At 41.2% G+C, this 14,314-nt stretch overlaps 1 protein-coding gene across 3 annotated transcripts in view; it reads left to right on the top strand.

Annotated features, from left to right (window-relative positions):
• LOC308080976 (uncharacterized protein) overlaps positions 1 to 14,314 on the top strand; it is a 1,029,623-nt gene that overhangs the window by 743,629 nt on the left and 271,680 nt on the right. For 2 of the 3 annotated variants that reach the window (XM_080457384.1, XM_080457383.1), the window contains 2 exons: positions 1,042 to 1,212; positions 1,440 to 1,613. The exons of the other annotated variant lie outside the window; for it this stretch is intronic. In XM_080457384.1, coding sequence (XP_080313510.1) covers positions 1,042 to 1,212; positions 1,440 to 1,613 — 345 coding nt within the window. The remainder of the gene's footprint in view (positions 1 to 1,041; positions 1,213 to 1,439; positions 1,614 to 14,314) is intronic. 3 annotated transcript variants of the gene reach the window in all.

The raw sequence follows: 14,314 nt of genomic DNA, 5'->3' as shown, positions 1-14,314 counted from the left end.
TCTTCTGTTGGATCACTGCTGCCGTTCTGGAGGACATTTTTATAACAGAGGAGAAAGGACTGCTGCCAAAGACCCTGACTACGATGTACCTCCACTTCATGGTGGTTCAGTCCAAACAGAAGAATGTCAAATATCATGACAGAGCTCAGGCACATTCTGACGGGAATAGTGAGGCCATTCTCTCTTTGGGAAAATTGGCTTTTGAACAGCTGGAGATAGGTAACTTGATCTTCTATGAAGCAGACCTGAAAGAGTGTGGCATTGATATCAGAGATGCCTCGGTGTACTCAGGAGTGTTCACGCAAGTCTTTAAAGAGGAGTGTAGGTTTTACGAAGACAAGGTGTTCTGCTTTGTTCATTTGAGTGTTCAGGAGTTTCTCGCTGCTCTTTATGTCTTTCACTCCTTCGTCAACACTGGTGTCAACGTACTGTCAAAACAACAAAAAACCTCCAAGTGGTCCAAGCTGTTTGGAGACAAACCTAAATTAGACCTCTACCAGAGTGCTGTAGACAAGGCCTTACAGAGTCCAAATGGACACCTGGACTTGTTCCTCCGTTTCCTGCTGGGCCTCTCAGTGGAGGCCAACCAGACACTCCTGCAAAGACTGCTGAAACAGGCAGGAAATACGTTCCCAACCAATCATAAAACAGTCAACTACATCAAGGAGAAGATCAGAGACAATCCCTCTCTAGAGAAAAGCATAAATCTGTTCCACTGTCTGAATGAGCTGAATGATCATTCTTTAGAGGAGGACATCCAACAGTACCTGACGTCAGGAAGTCTCTCCACAGACAAGCTCTCTCCTGCTCAGTGGTCAGCTCTGGTCTTCATGTTGCTGTCATCAGAAAAGGAGCTGGACATTTTTGACCTGAAGAAATACTGTGCTTCAGAGGATGCTCTTCTGAGGCTGCTACCAGTGGTCAAGGCCTCAAAGAGAGCTATGTAGGTGCACTGATAACATGACACATTTAATATATGATGTGATGTTTAATTGTACAGAAAATAATATAAAAAACATATTATCACTAATACTTCTTTAGGCTGAGTGGCTGTAACCTTTCAGAGGGATGCTGTAAGGAGTTGTCATCCGTTCTCAGCTCCAACAGTAGTCTGAGAGAGTTGGATCTAAGTAACAATGACATAAACGATTCAGGAGTAGATTTGCTCTCTGCTGGACTGGGGAGTCCAGACTGTACACTGGAAACTCTGAGGTAAGTATTCCTGAAACTGTGCTGAACAGGTGGAGATTTAAAATAAGCATGTGAAGTTTATATTCTGAGAAGTAGACAACCATTTTGTAACAGATAAGATAACTTTCTACATTTAATGCAAGACCATTTGCGATTCTTTTTCACTCTGTGTGTGTGCGTGTGCGTGTGTGTGTGTGTGTGTGTGTGTGTGTGTGTGTGTGTGTGTGTGTGTGTGTGTGTGTGTGTAGGTTGTCAGGGTGTCAAGTCACAGAGAAAGGCTTTTCTTCTCTGGCCTCAGCTCTGAAAACAAACCCTTCCCATTTGAAGGTGTTGGACGTGAGCAACAATCATCCAGGAGACTTAGGCGTGGCCCAGCTTTCTGGTGTTCGGGAGGATCCACACAGTAGACTGGACACTCTTAGGTATTAGAGACTTAGGGCCCTATTCTGGAGCACTTCCCCCCCCCCCCCTAAACCACGTTAAATACTGATAATGGAGCTGCGCCGCCCCAATAGGTTATTCTAGCACCTGCTCTACCCGTCACCCATTATGCCGACGCCGGTATTTGCGCATGGAGGTGTGCCCGTGGGCGTGTTGTTGCTATATCCCCCACATTGCCATTCTGCAGACACACATGGGTACGGCTTTGGGGGGGGGGGTAGTGGATTCTAAAACCACCCGCCGGTTTCTAAAACCACCCGTCAAGTGCACACAGACACTGCAATGGCTTTGTGCGTTGGACCATGAGCCGTGTTGCCAGCCTTGGCAAGAAATAAGCAACCGCAGGTCTATGAAAACAAAAAGAAGCAACTATAAGGCCACATGAGCACTTCAAACTACTAACTAGAGCTTTCATATCCCCTAAATATTTCAGCCCGGCTCGACTAATAATTGACAAATTAGGCCCAGCCCAGCCCGTCAGTCATTTTTCTAAAGAAGCTTAATTAATGCATGCAGCCTTTTTTCTCATTAAATCTTGGTAATTCGTTAAGAACAGGAGTCATTCCACCCTATTCCAACAGTCTATATTTTATTTAAAAAACAGCTTGGAGCAAATAGGGCTATATAAATATATACACTGCCCCATAACCATTTTAAGAATGATATTCGGTTATTATACGAAATATATTTTTAATTGAGATATTTTCGTTTTTTCCACATTGTCATGTCTTAATAAAATCATGCTTTTAGCAAGCAAAATAAGCAGTACAAAACAGTTTGGATTACTTTGTTTGATGGGAAAGAGTTGCGATGGAGAAATCACATCAAATGTTACCTTCTACTGCCCGCTGCCTGTGCTCTCATTTGAAGAAATAATCCAACATTTACTTTGAGGTGAAAAAGACATGAAGAAAGCTTTTCAATCTCAATAGTCTGAAGATCCATTCTATACGTCATGTTATGGTTTAAACTTTAAAGGGGGCTCTCTGCTGCTGCCGTTGTGACAACTGTCAAGACCGCTAATTGATTTGACTTTGCGCTGCGCTGCCCTGATGATTAATTATTTGGCATCAGCTGTGTAGGAGTATAACTATTTTAAATGGCTTTCATATACTCTTGGGGATCTGACTAATTACAAGTTGCTTATTGTGAACACAATACGCTACAAATTAATTAATATATGAATTTATTTGGATTAAATGGTGGTGGGCCGGGTCGGGTCCCGTTGGGTTTGGGCTAAAATCTTAAGCACTTACATTTTTTATAAGATGATCGGATCATCTAGTGTGATTTTCATTTTGGCTGCTGTCTCGTTTAACCCATGCAGCGGGTGAATATTATATTATATATTATATATATTATATTATTATTATATTCCCCACGTAAACGCTGTCATGTTTACTGCATTAAAGGTTCTCAATCTTTTCAGGCCATCGACCCCCCAAAATAACCATATTTGAACTGGGGACCCCCCCTTTTTGTTTGACTCGGTTCCACAGATAAATATTGTGAAAATAGCAGATCTACAAGCTCACCAGGCGTTGGGTGCTCCATTGTGGTCTCGAACCACTGCATTAAAAGCTCCAAGCAAGTTACATGTCTAGTATGTTGTTGACCACGTAATGTAATGTTTTTGGTTTAGTGTTAGGCTACTCCGTGGCGCGCGCGCGCCTCATAGTTTAGGCTGTCCAAAATAACAGATCTATAAGCTGTCGACACAACATGACGCAGCGCGTTGATAGCTTGTATGTCTGTTATTTTGGGTAGGTAGATGCACGGATGGCCTCTCACGTCACCCGAATCCGCATGTACAAATTAATTATCCGCCCGTTATCCAACCGCAATAATTATATTATCCAATTTAAATATCCGCATCCGCACTAACCGTTTTTCCCGTATGTCAAAATATTATTATTTTCTGGTATTCCCCGTTAGTTTCAGTATTAGTTGTGCGATGCAATCACAAAATGCATTGATTTAGCCTATGGAAATGTCGGTGCGTCTTTTTTCTTTTTTTTTAAACCGGTGCTGCGCTGAACATACAGAGCGCACTGCTCTTCTGCGCTGAACATACAGACTCTGTGCGGCATCCAACATACAGGCATCCAGCATACATGCAGCATCCAACATACAGAGCAGCAGCAGAGCAGCACCGGTTTTTAAAAAAGAAAAAAGACGCACCGACATTCCATAGGCTAAATCAATGCATTTTGTGATCGCATGGCACAGAGGCTGCTCTACACACTCACACAGACACAAGCACGCAGAGATTTAGCTATCTTATGGATAGATATATTAGATGTCTTAATTAATTTATTTACCGCAATATTTCACCCGCGGTTTATCCGATATTAATTCATAATTATATTTGATTGACCCGAATCCACCCAAACCGCGGTTCGCAGCAATGTGTCTGGGTTTGAGAGGCTATGATTGATGTAAACTTAAAGTGTAGCTGGATGATGAAAGATAACGGGGACAATATGGATGTAAGTTAACTTTAACTGCGTCACTTCAGAGGAAACTATGGAGCTACTTATGTTTACACACCCATGGAATCCATTAGAATGGTGGAAATAGAACATAGAGCATATATTGGATCGGGGATGACGGTTAGCGCAGTCTTCTCTTAAAGGCAATGGCTTCTGGCACGGTGATTAGTTTTATCATTGTAACGCCCAAACCACACCTATGCATAATGTAACGGGTAGCTCAGGTGTTTGGCGGGTGAGGGGGGTGCCACAGAATACCGAATTTTGCGGGGAAACGCCTCTTGCCTAGTCCTAAATCAGGAATTAGTGGTTTGTTCAAATTTCACCTGGAATAGCGCCCTGTATCTGTGTGTGAATGTCCCCATCTCTTTTTTTCAGAACTGGCCTTTAGGCTGTAATTACAGTAAAGATCCTAAACATACAGATATGTGTCTGTTGTCTGTAGATCCATGCTCAGAAAGAACAATATAAAGAATTCCACACATAAAGTAAGTTAATAAACATAGAAATATAGGACATTTCAAACAAAGCAGCACAAAATAACGTAGCATTTAGAATATTGCTTAAAAGCATTTGATTACACATTAGTTGCATTATTAAAGGGATATTTCACTTTCAAAACATTTTTGGGTCATTTTATCGTCTACTCAGGCTTTAGTGAGCCCCCCAGACAGTTTTTAAGTTGCTTGATTCAGTATTTAGATATTTGATATTCATTTTATCAGACACACCCCCTTCCTATACAAACCCATTATAACTTTAAACTCCATTTTTAACATGTTAGATTAATCAAAAACACCCGTCCTTGGTCCTGGTGACTCATCCTGCCCTCCTAATACGTGAGGGGGGCGTGTTTTTCGATTACTTTTTTCATTTATTTTATTTAATGTTTTTATTGTATTTAATTGTTTTAATTTTCCCCAAAAAATATTACAAATAAATGAAAAGAGTATGAGTAAATGATGTATGCAATATACACAACCCTTTACACACGAGGCCCATTAGTCACACATTTAGCAACTTTTTAGTAGTACATCATGTCTGTACACTGAATACCAGATAATATGAGCTATCAGCCTTGATGTCACTTAGTACCAATAATGATCTACCAGGTCTAGAGTAGGGAATCATTTTCTCAATCATACTGTGATGCTGTACTGTATTGTTTATTGTTTAATGGTGTAAAATCATTGGAAGTCATTGGGCCTGATTCACTAAGCTGGTCGTAAATAACGTGTAAATAAAATTACTAAAGGTAATATATTTTCCCGAAGACGGCTGCCAGCTGATCGTAAAATCTCAAGCTTGTTCCTGCATTGTTCCACGCCTCTTTTCACACCATAAAAGGCAACAAGAAATTAAATATCCAACTTCAACTTCACCGTGCTGAACAGCGTTGCCATGTCCGATTATTATAAGCGACTTTGGGCTTGTTTGGGGTTTCAGTTTTTTGGGCAAGTTGCTTAGTTGGGCTTGTTTCTAAAGTGTAGTTGCTTATTTGGGCTTGTGTCACAAGTTTTTAATTATTTTAACCGGTGGTTCTCAAATGTTTTGTCATGGAAACATGGACCCCCAAATTAATTAATTAATGTATTTGTTCCTAACCCCCATCTGAAATGTTTTGTGCCTGGGAGCCCCCCATACCAGATTTGTGTTGTTAGAATGTTTAAAAAATATTCCAAATATTCACATTTTATTTCAAGATTTTTTGAAAATATCAGATCTACAAGCTCTAGAAAATATCAGATCTACAAGCTCTAGAAAATATCAGATCTACAAGCTATAGAAAATATCAGAGATACAAGCACTGGAAAATAGTAGATCGACAAGCTCTAGAAAATAGCAGATCTACAAGCTCTAGAAAATAGCAGATCTACAAGCTCTAGAAAATAGCAAATCTACAAGCTCTAGAATGCTCACGATGCGTCTCGATGCGACGTGTTGTGAGCTTGTAGATCGGCTATGTTCAATGTATACAGTATATAGGTTTTAAGTGCCCATAATGGCCTAGTGCCCTATAGTTGCTTCTTTTGGGCTTGTTTTCCTATGGGCGTAAACAGCTTAGTGACCCCCCCCCCCCCCCCCGTTTCTATTTGAATATGTAGACCTGACTTTGTCTCTTCTCCACCCTCAGTGTCGAACATGGTGGAGTGTGTTGGCTGAAACGAGGTTTAAGGAAGTGCCCAATAAGTAAGTGTGTATTCTGTTATATTCATGAAATCAAAGCAGCACACATCCAGCTATTTAGATGAACAGCTCATTCACAGCAGCATGTGACATTCCGTTATTCACATCCTACTCTGAATGTTAATAACATAACGTGTAGGCTAATACAGCTAATACTGTGTTCATGATATAATGTGTGTTATGCATAGATTAAAAAAAATCACACCCTGTGTGAAGTGGGCGGTGTCTTGCTAGATAATCACAATACTGAATGGAGTCAACCAATCATGTACAAAAAAGAAATACATTTATTGAAACACTCTTTATGATGGAAGAAACCATAACTTAAAAAAAACTAATTTATGTTTTTTTTTAAAGTTATGGTTTCTTATATAGGGCTATGCACATGTGTCATGTGACATGTGCCAATCACAGTCCTGAATAGACTGTGATTGGCCAATCACGGTGCAGGGTTAGGCGGGGTACATTTTTGTACATTTTTGGCCAATCACAGCGCAGGATTTGTTGTACAAATATCCAAACCTCACTTATAGGGGCGGTTTCACCGCCCAAAAACTAATAAACTAGAAAAAGTGCTCCTCGGAGCACAAGTCTCCGCCAGGTCAGGTAGGTTATTATGGCCTCCTGGTGGTAATAGGCCAATGTGAAAAGGGTTCCATTTTTCTTTGGCTTTTCACAGCAATCGGACACTGCATTCATGATTTTGTTCCAAAAATGTGGTTTGCTAAATTAGACCTGCTGGTGGAGCTATAACAGGCCAATGTGAAAAGGGGGGCATTTCTTCCTCGGCCTAGTGGGAATGTGTCTCCTGGTGGCGCTCTAAAAGGCAGATGTGAAAAATGCAGGGCAAAGGTTTTTCCTTTGCTTCTAGGGAGTGTGCGTGCAAAGTTTCACGCAGATCGGTGCAGTTATAGGTAAAAACGTGAATCGGGCTGTTATAGCGCCACCATGAGGCTGATGTGAACGTTTTCAAGTGGCATTTCTTCCTGGGCCAAGTTGGAATCTACGTGGAAGATTTCACGGAAATCGCATGCTGCGTTCATGATTTGAGGCATTTTGTTCAAACGAACCAATCCTGCAAACTTTGGAAGCCAATCTTAGCCAATCAGGATGGAATATGGAAAATCGGACAGATCCGTGTTGATCACATGACTATAGAGATATTGTGTACCGATTTGCGTGTTGTTTGGACCAAAGCTGTAGGAGTAATATCCAAAAATATGTTTTGCAAAAGTCGGCCTCATGGTGGCGCTATGACAGGCTGATCTGAAAAATGTGGGGCAGAGGTTCTGCTGTGTGCGCAGTTTCACAGCGACCGGGCCAACGGTGGCGGAGATTAGCTGCTCGCAGACAGAAGGACAGACGGACGGACACACGGACGGACGGACGGACGGACAGGGGCCAAAACATACTCTCTCGCCATGCCTTTCGGCCTGGCGGAGACAAAAATAGAGGGAGAGAGAGAGAGAGAGAGAGAGAGAGAGAGAGAGAGAGAGAGAGAGACAGACAGACAGACAGACAGACAGACAGACAGACAGACAGACAGACAGACAGACAGACAGACAGACAGACAGACAGACAAAGAGAGAGGGGGGGGGGGTTCACCAAGAGGGTGATGGTCACGTTTCACACCCTCTACCTAACCCTGACCCTAACATTAGTGCTTAGGGTTATAATTGGTAAGGGTGTTCATTCTTTTTCATCTTTTTTTCATAGAAAAACTGGCAAATCTCTTTGCCAAAAATAGCCATGACGCATTGTGACCTTGTAGATCATCATGTTTGATTAGAAGTATAAATAGGGCTTACAAAGATAATCTATATTTTGTTTTAATAAGCTAAATCTACCAAAGTCACTTGCAAATATAGTTTCCAAATATTATTTATGGAGTAAAAAGTACAATAACTGATATGGTGGAGTAGATAAGATAATTCCTTTTAACAGGACGTTGATGAAAGTCCTTGCGGGCTTGTTTCCAATGAGGGCCTGTGAGCAATTATGGGTTAAGAGTCTTGCTTAGGGACAAATTTCATTTCATTGACACATATGCTGACGTGGCCTGGAATCGTACCTGGGGCAACCAGGGCCTCTGGCTCCCTAGGCGGGCTCACTAACCACTCAGCTATGGCCGCCCCGTAGAAGTTTAAAGCATTGAAACAATTAAATACTTCAGTAAAGTAAAAGTACCTCAACATTACACTACAAGTACAGTACTAGAGTAAATGTACTCAATTACTTTCCACCTACTGTAGTTACTTTCCACCACTGTTTCTAGTTATTATGATGATAAGTTGTCATTATTAAAACTATATAACTATACTTTCATAATCTCCAACACTTGGTTTACACTGAGTTGTTTTGGAGTTTATTCTTTATATTTGTTTTGCTGTTGTTAAAGTCACACTATGCACTTTTGGGTATCTGTCCACTTTGGACACAAATAACATGGCAGCCAACATCTTGGACTTCATCACCCAGAGATCTATGTTTGAGTCTTTTGTCTGAATTGCTTTGGCTTTGCAGGAACTAGCAGTGAATGACGCTTCAGTGAGCTCCATGCCAGTGCCTGTGTGCTTGTGCACTACGCAGTGCACGTTCAAGTTTTACACACGTGACGTGGCTCATGTTTATACATGTCCCAAATGCTTTCTCATTTGAACACTGGAAAATGACCAGGGATTGAGGATCGGGACATTGTCTGGTGTTGGCCTTTCACACATGTAGCATGCAACAATAGAATGTCTATTTCAGATGCGTTCACACATGGAGGTAATAGTCTGATTTGATAAGGTGAGGGGCGGGGTCTGGGACACGCACATCTTAGTTACTCCCACTCAAATATAACAGCGAGGGAGATGCAGGGATTTTACTTCCTTTCAAAGAACATTGAATTGCTTGACATGTGGTCTCCCATTGATGCGCCCATACAAAATACAAACAAAACATCTTTACTATGATGCTTTTCATCAAAACGAGCCGTCTTCCAAGCTGGAAAATTAACATTGGTTTCTATGTACAGATGAGTGCGTACTGCGCAGGGAAGCGCAGGTGTTACTCGTTGTCTAGTTACTAAAGAGACGTTTATGCTTTGTTTCGCTTATGAGCCATTTGATAGAAGTTCGATCTGTGAATATTGCCAACTCAAACGCTAAAAAAAAACAGAATATAACTACTATTTAATTACTGTATCTCTCTCCAATCAACTCGGAAGGAGGGGAAGCTCCACTTGTCGACAATAGAAGGGCCATCAACACGTTCATCCGTTGACAATCTGATAAAGGAAGAATGATCACGGCATCCGTTTTGAGCCATTTTTGGACATTACCCCAACTTAAGTCAAGGGTCCATCCAGCATAAAGTCTGTTGCATGTCCGATCCTACAGAGCCGAAATGTTGCGTTCATACATACAGCCCCTCTGTTTAAAGTCTGGAAACCCTCAGTAATACAGTGTTTGAAATTGACTTTTGTTACACTGATACACACACTTTTTTCAATGTTTCAGCATGGCTGTTTACCCTCCCTGATTACACTTGCATGGACTTGCAATTGACTATGAAATGGCACTGTTTTATATGGTAGATTGTTACCCATTATACACACACACTGCCATTATAATAATGTGTCAGTCGTCTTACCATTGAAGATTGTCAATGTAGGCTATTGCATCATCATGATATGGACTCCACTGTTGACTCTCTGTTTTCGATAGCTTGTAAAAGTTCCCAAAGACCCATTTAGTTTGACTTGACGTCCTCCCATCCACTCTGTTTACATGTGATCTGAAACAAGCATGAGCTGTGATTGGCCAGTCGTCGCTTCGACTGGCAGTTCTGCCTTGGTGTGACTTCTACCATTTTAGTAGGAAGGGGCGTCGCCTTCCTGAATTCAGCTTATCGCAAGCAGGTAGGGGCGGTGCTAGAATGATTAGCTCATAACGCATTGCAGCGTGACACGTTGTGAGCTTGTAGGTTGTGAGCTTGTACGATCTACAAGCTCACAACGCGACGCGTTGTGAGCTGTAGATCGGCTATTTTAGAAAAAATCTGTCAAATTTAGAAAAACTGAAAATTTGACTTTGGTACTGTAAGTATATTTTGCCAAATTTGCCAATACTTTTGTACTTTTACTCAAGTAAAACCTTTAATGTAGACCTTTTGCTTGGAACAGAGTATTTTTTATCTTGCAGTAGCTTATTGCTACTTTTACTTAATAACTGGTAAATGGTCCGGCCGGCCTGGGAATCAAACCAGAGATTTGCTGTCAGGCATTAGAGCCCATGTGGTACACGTCCTAAACTCCCAATTTTTTTTTTTTTGGGGTTGCCGATATCCAAGTCATAAGGGCGTGTACCACATAGGTAGTGGTAAAGAGTAACAAAGTACATTTACATGAGTACTGTACTTACTATCTGAGGTATTTTTACTTTACTGGAGTGTTTCCAATTATCAATACTTTTACTTCTACTCCAGTGGTTCTCAACATTTTAAGGACGCAACCCATCAAAATAATCATATTGGGGACCCCCACCCTGACAAGCACTTGTCTGAGTTGAGGCATTACATTTTGTTTATCTCTGTTCCACAGATAAATATTGTGAAAATAGCAGATCTAAAAGCTCACAACTCTGCTATTTTCACAATATATGCCCTTTCTTCGTTAAATTGTCAATATGGAGTTTTTTTATAGTATAGTTTGTTGGTTACTTGTCACGCAGTAGCCTAATGGTCTTTTTTTTCCCTCTTCATTTTAGAGGTATTAAAAGTCCTTAACCCATTTAGACCAGGGAAAGAATCTGTGTCATTATTAGATTTCTATTCAAAAATAGCAGATCTAGAAGCTTGTAGCGCGGCACCGAATGCCATGCTATGAGCTTGTATAGAGTATCTGCTATTATTTTTTCTTTTTTTTTGCAAATCTTTGAATATATATGTATATTTATTTTTAAAGCAAACATTTGTAACTCCAATCTTTGATCTGGGGATTCTACAAATGTCTTCTAAATCCTAACAGTTTTCTGAAAAAAACGTATGTTGCTACTGTTACTCAATGGTGCTTAAAACCTTTTTCAAGTCAAGGACCCCCAAATGTATTTGGCCGTGGACCCCCATCTCAAAATATTTTGTTCCAGGGACCCCCCAGAGGCAAAGATTTGTATAAAAAAATTTCCCTTGAATTTTTTTCTTTCTAAAATAGTGGATCTACATGTTCATAGCGCAGCACTCGGTGCCGCGCCACGAGCTTGTATATCTGCTATTTTTGAATAGCCAAAGTTTAAAATGTGGATAAAGTGATTACACGGATGCGTTCCCGGTTTGAATGGGTTAAACTGTCACTTTATAAATGTGCAGATACCCTGTATACAGTTATACTGCATGTTTGTTTGTTTGTTTACTGTTGAGTGAGAAAACAATGTTGCACATTAAGCAAATCATCTGGGAAAATTATCCCCACAATCCCCCCCTGGGGGTCCCAACCCACAGGTTGAGAACCACTGTTCTACTCCACTACATCTCAGAGGCAAATATTGTATTTTTACTCCATTACAATTACCTGAAATGTTTAGTTACTTTGTAGATTTTGATTATTATTATTACAAAACATACATTAACCACTTTGGCTATTTGAAAATAGCTGATCTACAAGCTCATACCGCGTCGCATCAAGGATTTTTGGATTCACTTTATACATTTGAACCCTTGTACTTTTACTTTTGGTACTTTAAGTATATTTTGATTCCAATACTTTTACTTGTAACAAAGTATTTCTACATTGCGGTATTTATACTTTTACTTAAGTAAAACATGTGAGGACTTGACTTGTTTTTTGCAAGCTGATGTGTCCACAACTGAGTGGAATATCAAAACACTTTTTGACAATAATTGTCACATTGTACCTCATTTAGTGTAGATTGTAGGCGGGGGTTCTGCAACACTGTTATTTGACAAATGTATGGCGCCCTCTATGGGTTTAAGTGAAATAGCTTTTTCCACTGCACTGTGTAGAGGCCCCTCAATATGTGATAAAAGGAAAGGCTGTCGCCTTACGTATATTTTGATGACAATACTTTTGTATTTTTACTCAAGTAAAACCTTTAATGTAGGCCTTTTGCTTGGAACAGAGTATTTTTTATCTTGTAGTAGCTTATTGCTACTTTTACTTAACTTAAAAAATAATAATGACGTGCAGGCGCGTATCGTCATTGGGGCCAACGAGGCCATGGCCCAGTCTGTAAACCCAGCTTGTCCCTGTGTAGGGGCAAGATCCGCCAGGGGAAAAAAACTAAAAATCAACATTAGCAGCCCCTCACCCTATTCTGTTGTAGCCGACCACAGAAAGTCACCTTTGTTTTCAAATGGGGCTCATTTGCATTCGGCCGAATTGTTAATGAGTGGCCATTAAAAAAACAGTTTAGCCGTCAAACCGGTTTCCTGCCAGGTACCGAAATAGCTTCACATTTCATTATTGTTGTGAGTAGCAAAAAGGAAACCTCGGCCGTCCTTCTCTCCATTGCGCAGAGAGGCCACCTCTCTCCATTCAGAAATGTAATAGAAGAAGAACCGTCGTCCTGAAACACCATCGCCCCAGGTCTAAACCGGCGGCCTCGGTCCGCGAAAAAAAAATGGGGCAGTGTGTCACCGTTAGAATCCACCAAACGCCACTGGTGACGTGAGATCTTTGTTTGAGCCTTTTGTCTGAATGGACGTGGCTTTGCAGAAACTAGCAGTGAATGACGCTTCGGCGAGCTCCATGCCCGTGCTTGTCTATTCATGCACTGTGCGGTGCATGTTCCCGTTTTACACACTTAGCTCATGTTTATACATGTCCTGACTGCTTTATCATTTGAACACTGGAAAATGTCCCGGGAATCAGGTCGGGACATTGTCCGATGTTGGCCTTTCATACATGTAGCATGCAACAAGAGAATGGCCCTCATTTATCAACGGAGCGTATAAACCGGCTTATATTTTTCCATATATTCGGCCGTACACCAACGTCGAAGTCACATTTATCAACGAATCCTACACAGCCAATCCTAGCGTACATTGGGTCGGAGCCTTGATAAATGTCACGGCTGAAACCGAGCGTCATTTAAATAACACGCCCTTAAATATTCTCGAAACGCCAGAATACGACCAAATAAAGCATTGGAGTTTTGCCTGCTCGCCTCGCCTCGCTGCCTGTCAAGTCACACACACACACACACGCACACGCACACGCACACGCCTCTCTCTCTCTCACACACACATACACACACACGCCCAACTGTGTCTTTCATGTAATCCGTAGCGGTACAATCTTTGTCACGGCTTGTAGCCTACATGAATGACATATTATGATACCAATCACATCGCCATGAATGGGGTTTGTATATTAATTTATTTAACCCATACCGAGCAGTGCACAAGCAGTCATGTAGGATATTCCCCGTGAGACTCGGACGGGCGGCAGTGATCCCGTGCTGCCACGTTAATAAGAGATTCGATCGTTGGGTTTATATCCTTAACCCAGCCAGGTTGTGTAGCCTACATAACTCTCTATGACATAACTCCATAACATAGGACAAGCTACTGTAAGTTTGTAGACCTCACTGTCCATGAAAAGATGGTCGGGGCTCCCGAAAATGCTCTCGCAGAAGCGCTCGTATATTTTGAAAATAGCAGCTCTACAAGCTCACAACGCGTCGGGATGGTACCTGTTGTGAGCTTGTAGATCTGCTATTTTCAAATAGCCAATGCAGCCAGATCTGCAAGCTTAACCGAATGACTGTTAAAGCAGTTTGTTTCAATTACTTTATAAAATGTTATATTTTCACAGGGATTATATATTAGTGTAGATATACATTTTGGAGTGGATTATGTGTCCAGATGCCTGTCAGACAGTCAGACAATGCTGCTCCGCAGGTCTAGAACGGGCGCAGCCAAAGTCAACAACTGCTATCGACCAGACGTGAGATCTCAGCGTACGGTAGGATGAATCCAACGTCAGGATATATTGATAAATG

The sequence above is a fragment of the Gymnoscopelus braueri genome (assembly GCF_963280865.1).
Source record: "Gymnoscopelus braueri genome assembly, contig: SUPER_24_unloc_1, whole genome shotgun sequence".
Taxonomy (NCBI): Eukaryota; Metazoa; Chordata; class Actinopteri; order Myctophiformes; family Myctophidae; genus Gymnoscopelus; species Gymnoscopelus braueri.
This window is presented reverse-complemented; position numbering and strand designations above follow the sequence as displayed.